The sequence below is a fragment of the Drosophila novamexicana genome, unplaced genomic scaffold (genome assembly GCF_003285875.2).
Source record: "Drosophila novamexicana strain 15010-1031.04,08,12 unplaced genomic scaffold, DnovRS2.1 tig00000108-arrow-pilon, whole genome shotgun sequence".
Classification (NCBI taxonomy): domain Eukaryota; kingdom Metazoa; phylum Arthropoda; class Insecta; order Diptera; family Drosophilidae; genus Drosophila; species Drosophila novamexicana.
Window position 1 is genome coordinate 2,170,131 of NW_020824772.1, and position 17,431 is coordinate 2,187,561.

Consider the following 17,431-nt stretch of genomic DNA (forward strand, 5'->3'; position numbering starts at 1 on the left):
TAATACGTTTTCCCATTTTGTATATTCAAAACTGCCCGTACCACAAAAATCCTCAATAAAAATATAAATTATATATATATACCTATATATATCATGCCCACCCAACAACCAACCAAACCAAACCAATCCAACAAACAGCCTTTTGAAAACTGTAACTAAAACAAATTGTGAAACAAAAAAACAAAACTCTTTCTAACTGCAACATACCTAACCGGATACGTTGGATAATCATGTAAATTTATGAGATATATATACATATGGACTATGGTGGTGTATTGATTGATTGATTGATTGACGTTGGTGGTGAAAATTTAAGCTGCATGCTGCAAATGAAAATGCTAACATAAAAGCAACATTCCAAACGCGTGCATCACTCGGGAGATTATTTTGGTAACGGACAGCGAACAGACGATGCCAATGTCAGGATTCACGTGCTCAGCTCCAAGCCTCAAGCTCAGCTCGGCTCAGCTACAGCCTCAAACACAAGCGTGGAGAGCTAACTGAGCTAGTTCTGTTGTAAATCGTTTGTCTGTTTTTCTTATAGACAAAGAACTAAGACACTTTGCCGCAAATTTGTTATACGCGTAAGTCTCTCTTTTGTTGTAATTTCATATTTGTAGGTTAAGCTACCACCCTTCGCAAAAAAAAAAAACAAAACAATATACAGCCCTGCACAACTCTGCTTTATTTGCTTATACAACACTGAAACTGAACCAACGAACAGCATTTTGGTTGTACTCTTGTATTTGTAGCTTCTCCAGTAGCTTAGCCAATTTCTACACACACCCAACCATTCAGCCCCCCAGACAAACACACACACACCTACCTACACTCTCTCTCGCTCTCTCTCTCTAATTTCCAATGCAGGCAACCAACAAATTTACCAACTGGTCATAAGTAAGCACATTTTCGAAATGATTAGCATTTTCTTTGGAGAACATTAACGATTTTCCAGATAATTTATTGTACATATTGGACGCTCTGTGCTAATTAAAATACCTGAATGGTCAATGGTTATGGTCCCTAACTCTATCGCTAAATGCTCATCAAAGATTTTGTGTTTGTCTAACATTATAAACATTTTGAAATTCTACCTTATGCCTTGTGTTTGTTTTTGTGTTTTCTGTTCTGCCTTAAAATCGCTGACAACTAAAGTTTTGATATTCTATTTTCTTTTGCTCTTCCATTTAAAACTCTGATGCACAGAATTTGGCAAATTTCATTCGTAAGCCAAATTTCCGTTTCAATAACAACAATTGGCAATTATGGCAAACGAGCAACAACAACAACAATAAGAACAACAACAGGCACAATGTCATTTTTATGGAACCCCTAACATACATCAAAGAGCTGCCAAGCGATGAAGCCGATGTGTCCGAGGAGACGGCTTACGATTCGTATTACACGCAATACACAACGCCCGATTCGATGGACTGTGGCAGCGACAATCTGCTGGTGACCTTCGACTATGGTTACAGCGATTCCATTGGGGCGCCACCAATGCCAGCGCCAGCTTTTGCCGAGGATGACCACGGTGCGGATGGCGAGTGCGCCATTTGGTTTGGCACGCCCCCAAATGATGCCAAGGCATTCACGGTGCATCATGTGCAGCATAAGCCGCAGCTGCTCGAAGAGAGTCTGCAATCCTTAATATCCTACGATGTAGATAACTCGGAATCAGAATCAGAGCAAGAACAAGCACAAGATCCAAACGCAGACAAGGAAGAGTTTTTCTATGATAGCATTGAATGCTGCACTTAAATTTTCATGCTGCGGCATTATTATATAGGTCTATATATATCCATTTGGACGGATATTTTTTATTTGATTTCATTATTTAGCTAGTCTACGCAACTGTTAGGCACGCGCATTGAAAGTATATAGTTGTATGTATTTTAGGTAATGTATGTTTGCATGTACTATATCTAAAGACATGATGTAAGCAATACGGAATGATGTATGCACATGTTGTGCACGTAAATATGTATGAACTGTACTAGGTCAGACCCATATGTAAATTGTTTGATTTTCTCCTATTTATAGCTATAACTACATTTAGAGATCTACTAAAGTATACCCAACTACTATATATACGTTTGAGCATAATTTATATCTAGTTGATTGTGTGCATCGATTGTAAAATTCGTCGTAAGTTTAATATTATCATGCACTATGCTTACTTATTTGTACTCTCAAACTAACTTTATGAAATTCGTATTAGACAGCAGCTATACAATTTAGTTGTTAATTTGTGAAATTTAGTTAACACCCAGATTGCATGTAATGTATGTACAGGACTTTTTATATGAACTAAGCCAGCGTATGATTGAATTGAATTAATTGTCTACACATAGAACTTATCGTATATTGTTATCAAGATGCGTTTACCACATTTATAAAAACCCATTTGAAAACAAAAGCAAAGTTGATCATAAGAAAGTGATTCAACGTTAAAAAAAATACATATACTATTACTTATTCAAAGGCGAGAAATTTGAGCATATATCCATTTAAATAGCAATTGTAATTGAAGACAACATACTTATTAAAAACAAAACAACAACAACAAAAAAAGAAAAGACAAAAATAAAATCTATAAAAAAATTTAATTTAACTGTGTTTTTTTTATTTATTTTTATTTGCAACTCATAAATCAGAGCAATCAATAAAGTGGCAATGATTTAAATTAATTGAACATTTTCTGGCATTTCTAGCAGCAAGCTGTGCTGACCATGAAATACCCTTTCAATTGCCTCACTGCTATATGGTAACCAAATCCGAATCTGTTTGAAGACAACACCTTGAAGAATTAACATGAAATTCGCTATATTCGTTATAGGCTAAACGGATCCTTGTCGGTCTGATACAGATTCAACAAGGTATCTAAAAGGCAACTTTTTTCTATAGTAAACATTTGTATCCAGTTTTATTAGGAACATACTGTATGTACCAAGTTTTCTCCAGAATGTGTTAGTAAGAAAATAACATCTGTGCCAAGTTTTTAAAAGCTGTTTGCAGTTTCAGATTTAGTAGCCTAAAAAACGGGAGCATGATTGACAGACTTTAGCCAGATCTTGAAAGCTGAGGTAGCGATATAATTCGTCAAAATTGCAAAAGACTCTCTTAGAGGGCATATTCCTACAATTGCTAAAAATCTCGTGCGCATTCTTTTCAATCGACCAGTATCAATATTTGATTTCTAACTAAAATTCAGATATGGATTGAATATATACCATATATGTTCGCATAATTCAAATGCCAGACAGACAGAGAGAGCGAGAGAGAGGGAAAGAAAGAAGGAGAGAGAGAGACTGTATTACATTCAGTCTCAATTAGCCTGCGCACTGCTCCGACTTCATATATGTAGTTCTCTCCGCGTGGCAGCTACAACCAGTTCGCTTAGCACACTCCACGGCAATACATTACGACCGGAACGGGTTTGCTTTGTAATTCAATTGAGTTCGCAATGTGCGCAATGCAATAAAACGGTTCGGCGATTAGCTTTGAGTGCCGGTTCAACTTTACCTGCCGAAAAGCTTTCACACACCAAACACCAAACACAAATAAATGCCAGCGACACAGATATGCGCTTATCAGAAGTCCACCAAAGCAGCTAGAGAGAGATCATGGAGCGCAACATGGATTTTGATGAGATTCTGGCCAAATGCGGCAACAGCCATCGCTATCAATATCTGCTGCTGGGGCTTTACGGCTTTCTCATGGTAGTCGTCTCCATGCACTACTTCTCCCAGAACGTGATCAGTTTTGTGCCCGATCACTGGTGCCACCACGAACAGCTGGAGAATCACAGCTACGCAGAGATCGAGGCCATCTATAATCAGTTTGAGAAACCCTCGTGTACGCGCCTGGCGACAATCGGTTCAGATCTCGATGGGCGGAACGCGACGATCAGTGGAGAGCGCTGTGATCGCTGGATTTACAACTATGATTTTGGATTCAGGAGCATGAACACCGAGGTTCGTCTAGCCCGAGTATTCACTGTATTGATATGTTTTAAGTGTGCCCGCAGAAAAAAAAATATTGTGCCAAGATTCTATCAAGTATTTTTTTTAGCTTAATTGGGTCTGCGATGCGGCGTACAAGGCACGTGTGGGCCAATCCTTTTTCTTTGTGGGCTCCATGTGTGGCACGCTCATCTTTGGGCTGCTGGGTGATCGAATTGGACGCGTAAAGGCCGTCATTTTGGCCAATTGGTGTGGCTTCTTGGGCGATTTCTCAACCATCTTCACGGCCAGTCTGACAGCCTTCTCAATAACACGTTTCATTTCTGGCCTGGCCGCCGACGCCAACTCGTATCTGATGTACATACTGGGTAAGTGTGTACTTATATTACCTATTGCCAATTCCAATTCCAATTGCCAGCTGAATAAACCTATTTTGAACAGTTATCGAATATGTCTCGCCCTCACTGCGCAATGTGGGTCTGAACACGGTCTTGGGCCTGTTTTACTCGTTGGGCCTGATTGGCGCCTCTTGGCTGGCTGTGCTGGTGGGCAATTGGCGTCTATTTCTGGCCTGCTCCTCACTGCCGCTGCTGCTGGTCACACTGTTCTACTTTCTGGTGCAGGAGAGCGCCCAGTGGCTGGTCACACGCAACGACATCGATGGCGCGGTGCTGCGTTTGCGTCGTGTGGCCAAAATCAATCGGCGCGTGGTCAGCGATGAGGACTTCAAAGCGTTTAGCGGCTACTGCCAGCAGCACTACCGCAAGGCGACTGCGGGCGCAGCGGGGCAGCAGCAGGCCAAGTTGCTTGACATGCTGAAGACGCCACGCATGCGCAGCAGCGCATTCAAAATGCTGCTCATTTTGTAAGTCGGGAAGAGAGATTCGTGACATAATCCAATCATAACCGATCTTTGTACCGCCCGCAGCGTCATCGTGGTGCCCTGCTATAATACCATTGCACGCAATGTAGAGGGACTGGGCATATCACCGTTCATCATGTTCTCACTAAATGCGCTGATGCTGCCGCCCTCGGGCTATCTGCAGGGACTGCTGCAGGATGTGGCTGGACGCAAGGCCACCGCGGTCAGCTGGATGGCCATCACGGGCCTGTTTGCCACGGCAGCGGGCCTGGTCATATCGCAGGGCCAGAATCGTAATGTGTTTCTCTTGGTGGGTCTGACGCTGGTCGCACGTTTTGGCGTCTCGATTGCCGACGGTGCCAGCTCCCAGCTCTGCACTGAGCTCGTGCCGACCTGCGTGCGTGGGCGTGGTGTGGCCGTGGCACACGTAGCCGGCTTTGCGGCCTCCTTTCTATCGCCGTACATACTGCATTTGGGCACGTACGCGAAGCCCGCACCCTCCATTATAATCGGTCTGCTCTTCTTATCTGGGGCGTATGTGTGCCTGCTGCTGCCTGAGACGCGGCACAAGAAGCTGCCCATGTCTCTGGCTGAGGGGGAAGAGTTCGGCAAGGGCGAGCGAATGTTTGATTTTCTGCGTCAACTACGAAAGCAGGACTCTGCCGAAGTGGAACTCGAAACAGAATTAAAATCCAAGGAGGTCGATAAATAATATAAATGTTTGCTTAGTATTTAAGTTCTTATAAGATGGACTTTTATTGTCTAAAAATAGCTACAAAAACTCCAATGCAATTTTTTTGAGAACAGTTAAATGAAAACATCAATCCATGAATAAGACATTAAATGTTCTAAATAAATATATGAGTGCTATCCCGAGCTCAGTAATTTTTAGATTAAAACACATAAGTTTTATTCTCTAATTGTCTTCAGGGCAAACAATTTTAACACCCTTTAATGTGCAGCCCATTGCAAGGACGAATGTTCATGGGAGTCTAGGTAAGAAAAATATATATAAGCGTAAGAAGTTCAATATTATATAAAAATTATTTTTATTTGAGAAAATAATATATAAATATTAACGTTTATTACCCGGCATTATTCGTGGCAACCATTGTGCCTAAAATTTGGGATGTCTTTTTCACCCGATCGGTGTTAACTAAAATGTGGCCCTTAAGATGAATCTGAAGTAAGGTCTTTGAAAATAAGTTTGAAGCCAATCGGACAAGACTTAAAACTTCGCTCAAAAATCCTTAAAAAAAAGCTTCCTAGCTTTTATGGTTTGGGCTATTTCAGTCAGTCAGCACAAATAGTTTTATATCTGAAGATGTACTTACGAAAAGAACACATACATACGCAAGATTATTTTCAGACTTGCGAGAGTGAGAAAAAGTGCAGAGTGCAATAAATTGAAGCGAAAAAACTTGGTAACGTAAAACTTTTAATTAAAGCACGAAATACTCTTTTATGAATTCATGAGCAAAATACAAAAATAAATGCCTTGCCTATGAAACATTATAAGAATATATTTAATCAAGCGTGGGCATATGCTTTTGGCTGATTTAACAAAGCATACGAATCTGCAAGTTTTACTTTAATTTATGAGAATCGATTAGAAAGGTTGCACTTAAAAATACGTATTTATCAAATAGCAACGCAGTGGAGGAAGCAATCATAAGAGTCAACTAAACTTGGATTGTTTGGTATAAGAGAACATACATAAAGACATACAAAAAAGTGAAAATAACTTGGTCTGTGGTTCAAAACCGGCTTGCAACCTTGACTTGGTTATGGGAGCTCTTCTATGTTGGACAAATATGTTATCGTAGCTTTAATTTGTTAAATTATTCTTAAATCCCATTTAAGATTGCAAATAAGATGCAAAAATCGTTTTCACATAAGAAATTGCAAACAGATTATAATTAGTTATAAGATAACACGAAGTAGATGCTTCGAGCCTCTCTTATCTTATAAAAAGCTTGCCACCCAACTGACTATTAATGGAAAGCGTGTTCAAATTACGAGAATGCCCATCATCATCAATGATATAATATAATCAATACGATTATAAGTTACTAAAATCGCGCCTTTCATTCTGCTGATATTGCATTGAGCGCTTATCAGCCAAGGAAAAGCTGGAGAGGAATTCCAGCTGCGGCGGAGCGCACAAATTCGTTAGAGTCGAACACATCAGCTGCCTTGGTAACCCGCTCTTAACTATACGACAAAGAGGCCGCTGCCGCGTACGTTAGCTGCCAGTACGTGCGTGGCATCGGGCGAGAGCTGACGAGCGATTCTCTATTGGCCCTAGCTCCAGACGCAACGCACATACAATACGCGCAGATCATACCAAACGCTGAATCTCAATCGGACGACGCCATGGATTTCGATGAGCTGCTGGCCAAGTGCGGCAATAGCCATCGCTATCAATATCTGCTGCTTGGACTCTATAGCCTGTTGATGTTTGTCACATCGATGCACAACTTCTCCCAGAACCTGATCGGCTTTGTGCCCGATCACTGGTGCCATCACGAGCAGCTGGAGAATCGCAGCTACGCAGAGATAGAGGCCATCTATAATCAGTTTGAGAAACCCTCGTGTACGCGTCTGGCGACAATCGGTTCAGATCTGGATGGGCGGAATACGACAATCAGTGGGGAGCGCTGTGATCGCTGGATTTACAACTATGATTTTGGTTTTAGGAGCATGAATACGGAGGTGAGTTACGGCTAGTTTTTATTCCATTGCTATTGCAATTATCTTATCTGGGTGGATGTTGCTCCGCACAGCTTAATTGGGTCTGTGATGAGGCCTATAAGGCACCCGTGGGACAATCTTTCTTCTTTGTGGGCTCCATGTGTGGCACGCTCATCTTTGGTTTGCTGGGCGATCGAATTGGACGCATTAAGGCCGTCATTTTGGCCAATTGGTGCGGCTTCTTGGGCGACTTCTTAACGATCTTCACGGAGAGTCTGACAGCCTTCTCCATAACACGTTTCGTTTCGGGGCTGGCAGTTGATGCCAACACCTATCTCATGTATATTTTGGGTGAGCTGTGCTCTAATCTATAACTATTTTCGCCTAAGCCATTTTATCTCTCGCAGCTCTCGAATACATCTCGCCCTCGCTGCGAAATGCAGGTCTGAGCATAAGTATGGGTATCTTTTACTGCTTGGGCATGATATGTGCCTGTGGGCTGGCCATCTTGGTGGGCAATTGGCGTTGGTTTCTGGCCTGCACCTCATTGCCACTGCTGCTGGTTACACTGTTCTACTTTCTGGTGCAAGAGAGCGCCCAGTGGCTGGTCACACGCAACGACATCGATGGAGCGGTGCTGCGTTTGCGTCGTGTGGCCAAAATGAATCGTCGCAGCATCTGTGAAGCGGACTTAGACGCCTTCCGCAGATATTGCCAGATCAACTGCACCAGGAAAGCACAGGAATCCAATGAGAATCAGGACAAGCTCATCGACATGTTCCAGACGCCGCATTTGCGCAAAACCATAATCACAATGCTGATCGTGTTGTAAGTGAAATATCGGACACAGCTCTCATAAATGTCTGATCGTTGCTTTCCTCTTCTATTTCTAGCACGATCATATCGGTGTGTTATAACACCTTGGCCCGCAACGTGGAGGGTCTAGGCATATCGCCATTTATAATGTTCTCAATGACTGCACTAACGCTGCTGCCCTCGGGCCTGATCCAGGCCGATATCCAGAAGCGCATCGGCCGCAAGGGCTCATCGGTGCTGTCGATGCTGCTCACCGGCTTGTTTACAGCGGCCAGCGGCATAGCCCTGTCCTTCTGGCAGCAGCCCAGTACCGTGCTGTTGATCACTTTGACAATGGCCTCCCGCCTCGGGCTGTCGGTCTGTTTTGGTTCGACCCTGCTGTTCTCCACAGAGCTGGTGCCCACCTGCGTACGTTCTCGTGGTCTGGCCGTGGCCCATGTTTCCGGAGCGGCTGCCTCTCTGCTTTCGCCGTACATCCTGCACCTGGGCACGTACTACAGAGCTGGTCCTTCGATAATATTGTGCCTGCTGTTTTTCATCTGTGCCTATTTGTGCCTACTTCTGCCGGAGACGGGCAATCGTAAGCTTCCCATCTCCCTGGCCGAGGGCGAGCAGTTTGGCAGGGAAGATCGCATGTTTGACTTCTTAAGGACAGCCACGGCACAGACTGCAGCTGAAGCCGATCGAAAGCCAGAGGCCGAGCCACTGCAGAAACTCATGTCTTAATAAATTTCTAACTTGGGGTTTAAACGCCTTTAAGTTTCATTAATTGATCAATTAAGCTGCGGCAGCCCATCAAAGTGTGTGAAGCAAGTGTCCCAAGCAGGCATAACTATCTAGTACTTAAGAGCATTAAACTATAAGATACCCTGTACGCAAGTGAATTCGTTATCAAGATATTGCAACAGAATGAAGAGTCGCAAAAGTATTTTATCCAAATAATTATTTGGAAGAACTCTTCTACTGTTAAGCTGATAGTTATTTAGTTATAAGAGTTTTAAGTCTTTGCCTTAATTAATTTGAATAATAAATAGATTAAAGATTATATGCAAAACATGATTTTTATGATGGCACATGCATAAAATTAAAAACTAAGCAAACAAATAGCAGAATCAGCATAAAGTCTGGTAATTTATGCATATCTTTGAGATGTTTGCAAACTCAACAAAAATTGAATTTAATTTGTTCGGCATTCACACACTCTTTCATTCATTATAGCTATTATAAATAATATAAAAGAATTATTTGTACAAAGGAAAATGCATTTACTTTTGCCCATTAACTGTTTATATATTAAGGAAATACACACTGAGCAAATGTTTCAAATATACTTATGTGTTTATATGATAGCTCTCTTTATCTTTGGCTCTCTTTGTATTACGTATTGACGCGTCTTATCTCTCCGTTATATGAGTATAAGCATTTTTATAAGAGTGAGTGCTCGGATGTTTCTTGGGGCGTATAAGCGACTGCCAAAATCCGGCAAGTGTTGTAGTTGAGTTGGAATAATAGACAGCTATATAAGTGTGCCAGGTAATTATTAATTTTAAATATTTGCCACACACAGAAATGCATATCATTGACGCGCTCTTAAAAAATAAAACAAACACAACCATAAATCCGTCGTCTAATAATAAAGTTTATATATATGTCCATATATACTATATACTATACAACTTTTTGGCGAGTTCTCTTGATAAGAACTCGGACACAATCTTGATACGGAAGCAGAATTTTAAATCTTAATGTAATCAATGGTTGATCGTTTAAAAACTATATATTTAATTGTAGCTAGGGAAAGCATATAAATTCGGGTCTGACGCGAAGAAAATACACTAATTCGGATTTTTAATAATTATTCTACACATATATACTGATGTATGCGTTTGTATATCTTATAAAATGTATATGTGTATATTTGAAATTTGTTTTCGGCATGCTAGTGAGCGCGGCGCTTCAGACAGTTGCCGGTCTCTGTCTAGATTAAGACGAATAAGTAAACTCACTTAAATAATAAAACATTTATTTCGTAATGGATAGAACGGTTCAGATTACACGCAAATGCGATAAGCGGCCGCAACAATCTTATCGGAATCGGAACGAAACAGAAACTGCGGCGGCACACACTCCGTGCGAATCTGATGGCTGGGACAGACGCTCGGGTCGGCCAGTCGGTCTTCAGTCTTAAACGAATCTCTGGCCGAGCACTGTGAGAGCGCGTACCGCAATGGAATTTTATAGAATTCTGGCAAAGTGCGGTGACGCGGGTCGGTATCAGTATTTGATGCTGTTGCTGCTGGGCTATGTAGCCTTTACCAGCACAGTACACTACTACTCCCAGAACATAATCGGGTTTGTGCCGCCGCATTGGTGCTATCACGAGCAGCTGGTGAATCGCAGTCACGACCAGATTGCCGCCATATATGCGCCCTTTGGCAAGGATGCGTCCTGCACGCGCCTGGAGCAGATTGAGGTCCATGAGGGCGTCTTCAATCTGACCGTTAGCAGCAAGAGCTGCGAGCGCTGGATATACAAATATGATTACGGATTTCGCAGCATGAATGTCGAGGTAAGTCTTGTGTCCAAAGCATATAACTGAATTGACATGGACTCCTTGCAGCTGAACTGGGTCTGCGAGAATGCGTATAAGGCGCGCATAGGCCAGTCCCTGTTCTTTTTGGGCTCGCTCCTGGGCACCTTTGCCTTTGGCATGCTGGGTGATCGGATTGGACGCGTGCGCGCCGTTATATTGGCCAATCAATGCGGCTTTGTAGGCGACTTTCTAACCACATATGCCACGAATCTGTCGCAGTTCAGCGCCTTCCGCTGCATCTCTGGCCTGGCTGCAACCGCCAACTATTATCTGATGTTTATTCTGGGTAAGCATTGCGTATCTGCTCACCTTTTTTATCAGCTCTGCTCACCTCTCTGCTCTGCTCCCACCACCACCCATGCCAGTGCTGGAGCATCTGGCGCCAAAGCTGAGAAACTTGGCCATCAGCGTCATGCTGGGATTGTGCTGCTGCCTGGGCGCTCTGGTGGCGCCCTGGCTGTCCGTCTTAGCCGGCAATTGGCGCATCTATTTGACATTCTCCGCAATGCTGCAGCTCGTCGTGGCGCTCTTTTATTTTGTGGTGCAGGAGAGCGCCCAGTGGCTGATCACGCGCAACAATGTGGAGGGCGCCATTGCCAGACTGAAGCACATTGCGCACTTCAATGGCCGCCAAGTGCCCGCAGCCGACTTTGAGGCCTTCCGGCAGCATTGCGCCGCCAAGCGCAAGCAGGATAATCAGCAGCAGAAGGCCAGGCTCTTTGATCTACTGCGCACTCCGCGGCTACGCAGAACAGCGCTCGTTGTGATCTGCACCTTGTGAGTAGTTGTCTTTGCTGGGCTAGCATCCTTATTGTAACACTCTTACACTCTTACTGCAGCATGCTGATATCCCTGAGTTTCAATACCATCTCACGCAATGTGGAGGGGCTGGGTCTGTCGCCATTTGTGGTCTTCTCGCTGTTTGCCGTGGTGGTGCCGCCCTCGGGCTTGCTGCAGGGTCTGCTGCAGAGTCGTCTCGGTCGTAAGGCCACCTGTCTTCTAGCCCTGCTATGTACCAGCCTGTTGTCCTGCGCCTTGGGCGTGTGCCTGTCCTTTGAGGGCGCACAGCTGAATGCCACCCTGCTGCTGGCCTTTGCGCTGCCCACCCGTCTGGGCATATCCATGTGCTACACAACCTTCTCGCAGTACTCGTCCGAGTTGTTGCCTACTTGTGTGCGCTCCCGGGGCATAGCTACAGCGCACTTGGCCGCTGCGGCGGCATCGGTTACCTCGCCTTATCTAATACACTTGGGCACCAAATTTGCCGCCGGCCCATCGCTTATTCTGACCGCGCTGCTGCTGACTGCGGCGACGTGCGCGCTGCTCCTGCCGGAAACGAACAACAGGTAAGTGGCGCTGAAAATGGCCAAGCACTTGAAGCTATCTATTTGGTGTCCTTTAGGCAACTGCCCATCACACTGGAAGATGGCGAGACCTTTGGCAAGGGGGAGTCCATGCTCTCTTTCGATTGCTGGCGGGCACGGGATGATGATGTGCTCAAGCAACCCGCAGAGGAGCTCAAGCTAAATGCGCTCAATGGCGTGCGGCGAAATGCAGAGGCGGATACGGATATGGAAGCGGAAGCGTAAAGACGCCTGTATCAAAAATTATTAGAGTATTAGATTAGATCAAACACACAATTTAGTTCCGAAAGTTGTCTGCAGATGCGAAATTTGCTTTTATTTGATTGATTTCGGGTCACAGTATTCAACATAATATTAATTAGGGTGTGTCTATATATATATATGTATATATATATGTATATATTTCTGTGTGTGTGTGTGTAAACTTTGTAATCCTGTAGTAATTTCTTACATAAGTATAAGTAAAGTGTACATGGTGCATGTACTCGTAAAGGAATATGCAAACATTTGCATATTTAACTTTATATATGCCATAAATGTTAGGGCTTCAATTTAAAGTTTTCCTTTTTTTTGAGATTTTCTAATGTTTTTCCTTTTCGCTTTTTTTTTAAAGAACTAGAGAAAGTCTTATAAATTACAAAATAGAGGTCGCTTAGCCCTGTTTGAAACTCTCAATGGAAAAATCTTGTATAGCAAAGTAGGGGCCAGAGTCTAAACTTAAGCCTAAGAGAGGTGTAATATCCAGGGAAAAGATTGTGGAAAATATATATATTTATATGTATATTTGTGTGTGTGTATCTTGAATTGTTGGTTGCCATTATAATAGGTATCTCATTTAGTTGATTAAAACTAACGCTGCGAGCCATTAATAAACCAAACCAAGCTGTGTTTGTTCATTATATGCAATTTGTGGTATGCTCAAAATTTGCTGGTGTGTACACTTTACAACTATTTATTTATTTTTTTATGCATTTGAAAGGATATTTTAACTTTATAAGCATCAAAGAACGTAAAGCATGTGTTATATATTGATACTTGTCTTATCTTGAGTACCCTTAGCTCGAACCAACATTACACTTCAAGTAGTTTTCATCACATCAGATTCAGGAATGGATTAAAAGTGTACTACCATATCCCAATTCTACATGATAACAGGTAGAACAGAAACTCTAATTTAACGGTCTGGCAACCTTGTCAACGATTATCGTGAGTCGGGTGTATTCCATAAAATTTTTCTTCTTTGTATATTAACGCAACATATTTCGGGCGCGAAGCCTCTTATTGAATAATATATATTTAACACTATATCTGATTGATTTTCTCAATAATTATTTTTGTTTTTTTGTTCATTTTCCTTGCATCTTAAATGCTATGTTTGAGCACTTTTTGCAATTGCTGTCAAATACAATAAGTACGTAAATATTTCATGATATACATAATTATATGATGTGTTTCCTGTTGGCATTCAAGCGGGATCTGACCTCATCAGATATTTAGAAAGGAGTTCTCTAAACGATAAGTTAATGCCATATATTTTTTTGGGCTCGCCATATAACAGTTTGCGTTCACTTAATGCTACTCTTGCTACTTATTTATTGTATAACTGTGTATATAACTGACTATGTAATCTCATAATATGTGTATATATGTATATTGTAGGATTGTATTATAAATATACCATGTAATAAACGCTAGTTCACAATAGTTCAGTTTAAATCCAAAAAATGCGTAAACAGTAAAAAGGTAAAAAGATTTCTCATGATTTTCTGGGTCTCCAGAGTAAATACGAGGAGAGTTTTTTTTTAGCACCATGCGAGTGAATGAGTGTGAATACGAGTTGAATAGTCGAATAGTCAATTGTTAAAACACAATTCACAATTTGTGAAGTTAGTTAGTTAGAGTTAGGTTAGAGTTAAAGTTAGGGGTTGGGTTGATCTGCTGGCATGCCTGGGAAGCCAGGATTGAAGTATAAAAATATATATGTAGTACATTGGAGATGGAAAATAAACTACTTGCGTACACATACAGTATTTACTACATGCATATGATTAGGCTGTCAACAAATTAGTAATTGTGTTTTTATCATTTTCTTTTTTGTTTTCAAATACAGTATGTATTTCCGCTGGCATTGCTCACCAGCTATAAATTATATATTTTTATATAATATGCTACTAAATACCATTTATTTTTTTGTGGTTGCAATATTTGCTGCTTATTGTTTGACTTTATATCATGTGATGTAGATGTTGAGAAAATTCGAACGCCCACATTTCCATATATCTCCCAATATTATATAGCAAACCTTTTAATCAATGTGGGTTCTCATATCATCATCATCATCATCATCGAATTTTGCGTGTGGGTGTGTTTGAGTGTTACTTTGTGTGTGTTTCGAAAACATTGAGTATAAAAGACAAGCGGTATTTAGGCAACGAGTGATTCAGCAATTTTCTTTTATCAAAAAACATTTTCTATAAATCTTCTTTTTTTTTTTTGTTATTTTGTTTTTTTTTTTTTTAAGTATCATTCAACATTATTTATTTGTATGCGCGTAGGTTTTTTTCAATGTAAACTTACACCGAAAGCATTCATAAGATTCGTTTTCTATATTAAATATAATTTTTCTCTTTTAGATTTTTTTATATGTATTTTTTTTAATAGATTTTAGGTATTATCGAACGTCTTACAGAGCTGCCTCGTCGTATATAATATATTTTGTGTATATAAAAGTTACACAACAAACAGATTTTTAGCAACAAGAGGTTGGAGGGAGTGTGACATACATATAGATCTTTTATGCTTTTGTTTATCATCTTTTATTTTTGGCTGCAATTTACTTGAGTTCTGGTGGGTATCTAGTCATGAAGTAGTAGAGTATTCATTTACTCGTATATATGCGAATATGAAGCCTTGCAGAGTTTGTTTTGTCATCTAGTTGTACAGTGCTTGCGATATGCTTGAAGTCTGGATTGATATATGTATATGTATATGCTTATGTATATGTATGTAAGTTTAGAATGCTTTTTACTTATGAGCTAGACCGTATAAGTGTTGGAAAACGAAAACGAGAGGTAAAAATCAAAACGAAAAAGATGCATTTACAAAAACGTTGTTATTTGTATTTCTCGATTATTATTGGATAGGTACTAGAACATATTATGTATTACATAGCTTAGAGTTTATGTCGGAGCTTAGTTATTATCGTATGTTTAATGCATACAGTATGCAAAATTGCAAATTCCATTTATTTTTGGACAAAAAAAAAACACACACAAATGATCCTAAGTAAGCCTACATAGCCATACATACACTTAGATGTACATATATGCATATGGGGCTAATTTGTCGTCGTCGTCGTTTTACTGAGCAATCTGCGTGTTTGGTTTACAATTTGTAGTATCTTCTGGGATATGACCCGCTTATAATTAGTGCAATAATTTGATAACGCTTTTTGTTTAATAAGTTTGTTTGTTGGGTTTTTCGTATTTGAACATTGTGCTGCTTAAACTACATAAACAATATAGATAATTTGTAGTATCATCGCCAATGCCAATGCTAATGCTGATGCCTGGCCAGACATATTATGTATATACACATATAAATATAGGTATACATATGTCTGATTGCCATATATTCGAGTATTCAAAATCTTTCTAAATCGTTCTAAATCGCGTGCTTAACTTTCGAATCGAACTTGAGTGCGTCAACAATCAATCAATCGAATCGAATCTTGAATTTCATTCATGCGTTCCTAAGTTCCTAGTAATGCTTGTCATCGTACCCTATTATGTAATTGCTACACATTTCCTCATTAATACAACACAATACGATTCAAATACAAATACAAATACAAATTCAAATTCAGTTACAAATACAAATACAAAGGGCATTCATATGCCATGCGGCATAACCCCAACTGCAACATTATATGTAGGTGTGGGTATGCATGTGTTTGTCTGCTGTGTGCGTGCCTGTGTGTGTTTGTGGCTAGGCAATAAATTACTACAGTGCAAATTGTGACGAGTACTGTGCCTATGGCAATGTGGCACGTATGCCATCCAGGCTGGAGCGCAGCACGAGGCTGCCCTCCACCCAAAAGTTGGGACGATCTAGCATGTTCTGCCAGAGCGATAGCTCCTTGCCGGTGGCATCCATCCAATCCACCTGCCGTCCATAGCTGCGACCTGTTTTGATTAAGGTGAATGAAAAGTTTCAGCTGTTTCTCGTTTTTGTCAACCACTTTTGGATACACCTACCTGTGCCCAGGGAGAAGCGTATGCCGCCCACAAACTCATTGCTGGCCAAGCGATCGTGATCCCAGACGGTCAGCTCCAGTGCGCGCTCCGACAAATCCTCCAGCGAGACATCTTCGTAGACGAACGTATAATTCCAGCTGGGATGCAAGGTGCGCTTTACCACCGGAGTCTTCTGCTTGGAGCTGCGCGTGCGATCCGGCAACAAGTAGCTAAAGATGGGGCAATGATTAGTTGCTGCCGCGACACATCTTCACTGTCGCCCACTCACCTCTTGCAGAAGGCATCACAGCTGCCATTGGCCTTGATGGGACTCAAGTGCTTGGCCTCCTTAACCAGCACATGCAGCTGGCCGCCCTTGGCACTGCGATCGGACTTAGAAGCCACCGATTTGATGCTGCCCCCAAATTTGCGTAGATTCGATGAGCTGCCTGTCAGGCTGGAGCCGCGCGAGAATATCGAGGATTTCAGATTCTCCGGCGGAATGTATTTCAGGCCCACCACAATATCGCCACGATAGGTGGCCACATCATCAAAGGGTTCGCTCTGTGATTGTCAAATAGAATTGATTTTAGTTGATGTTTTTTGTCAGGCTTGCCACGCCCACTTACACGTTCCTGCAGCAGATACCACTGCGACTGTGGATTGTCAAAGAGACGACCCTGCAAATTGACGCTGACCTCGCCCAGAAAATCGTTGCGGCCGAACATATCCGAATGCCAGACAGTCAACCATAAAGTGCGCGACTCCAAGCTGGAAATGGACGTGTGGAAGCGCAGCGTCTCATCAAAGATTGGATTTAGAGTGTGCTTCTTGACTTTGGTCTTGCGCTTGCCAGCCTTGGACTTGTCGGGCAGCAAATAAACCTGCCGAGTAGCAAGAAA

At 41.8% G+C, this 17,431-nt stretch overlaps 5 protein-coding genes across 8 annotated transcripts in view; 4 read left to right on the forward strand and 1 right to left on the reverse strand.

Moving 5' to 3' along the window:
- The window catches only part of LOC115772134 (nuclear pore complex protein DDB_G0274915), a 54,461-nt gene extending 51,878 nt beyond the window's left edge, over positions 1 to 2,583 (forward strand). For 3 of the 4 annotated variants that reach the window (XM_030718114.1, XM_030718116.1, XM_030718115.1), the window contains exon 6: positions 1,207 to 2,583. In XM_030718114.1, the coding sequence (XP_030573974.1) occupies positions 1,207 to 1,761 (555 nt within the window). In that variant the 3' untranslated portion in view covers positions 1,762 to 2,583. Of the gene's footprint in view, positions 1 to 138; positions 585 to 1,206 lie in introns of all 4 variants that reach the window. The other variant, XR_004019021.1, reaches the window with a different exon arrangement.
- Positions 2,584 to 3,354: 771 nt separating this feature from the next.
- Positions 3,355 to 5,715, forward strand: LOC115772067 (organic cation transporter 1-like). Its single transcript, XM_030718018.1, has 4 exons — positions 3,355 to 3,977; positions 4,075 to 4,333; positions 4,407 to 4,830; positions 4,894 to 5,715. The coding sequence occupies exons 1-4, from the start codon at positions 3,627 to 3,629 to the stop codon at positions 5,537 to 5,539; spliced, it is 1,680 nt and encodes a 559-aa protein (XP_030573878.1). The 5' UTR covers positions 3,355 to 3,626; the 3' UTR covers positions 5,540 to 5,715.
- Positions 5,716 to 7,123: 1,408 nt separating this feature from the next.
- LOC115772068 (organic cation transporter-like protein) lies at positions 7,124 to 9,330 on the forward strand. The gene is made up of 4 exons (XM_030718019.1): positions 7,124 to 7,542; positions 7,614 to 7,872; positions 7,929 to 8,349; positions 8,415 to 9,330. Exons 1-4 carry the CDS (start codon positions 7,204 to 7,206, stop codon positions 9,061 to 9,063), a joined length of 1,668 nt encoding a protein of 555 aa, XP_030573879.1. The 5' UTR covers positions 7,124 to 7,203; the 3' UTR covers positions 9,064 to 9,330.
- Positions 9,331 to 10,496: 1,166 nt separating this feature from the next.
- LOC115757666 (organic cation transporter protein) lies at positions 10,497 to 12,666 on the forward strand. The gene is made up of 5 exons (XM_030697983.1): positions 10,497 to 10,906; positions 10,958 to 11,216; positions 11,296 to 11,707; positions 11,770 to 12,276; positions 12,333 to 12,666. The coding sequence occupies exons 1-5, from the start codon at positions 10,565 to 10,567 to the stop codon at positions 12,517 to 12,519; spliced, it is 1,707 nt and encodes a 568-aa protein (XP_030553843.1). The 5' UTR covers positions 10,497 to 10,564; the 3' UTR covers positions 12,520 to 12,666.
- A 2,186-nt stretch (positions 12,667 to 14,852) lies between these two features.
- Positions 14,853 to 17,431, reverse strand: part of LOC115757721 (pneumococcal serine-rich repeat protein) — a 58,658-nt gene continuing 56,079 nt past the window's right edge. The window contains exons 11-14 of the mRNA XM_030698087.1: positions 17,159 to 17,413; positions 16,819 to 17,093; positions 16,551 to 16,759; positions 14,853 to 16,478 (exon numbers count right to left, since the gene is read on the reverse strand). Of these exons, the coding sequence (XP_030553947.1) occupies positions 16,327 to 16,478; positions 16,551 to 16,759; positions 16,819 to 17,093; positions 17,159 to 17,413 (891 nt within the window). The 3' untranslated portion in view covers positions 14,853 to 16,326. The remainder of the gene's footprint in view (positions 16,479 to 16,550; positions 16,760 to 16,818; positions 17,094 to 17,158; positions 17,414 to 17,431) is intronic.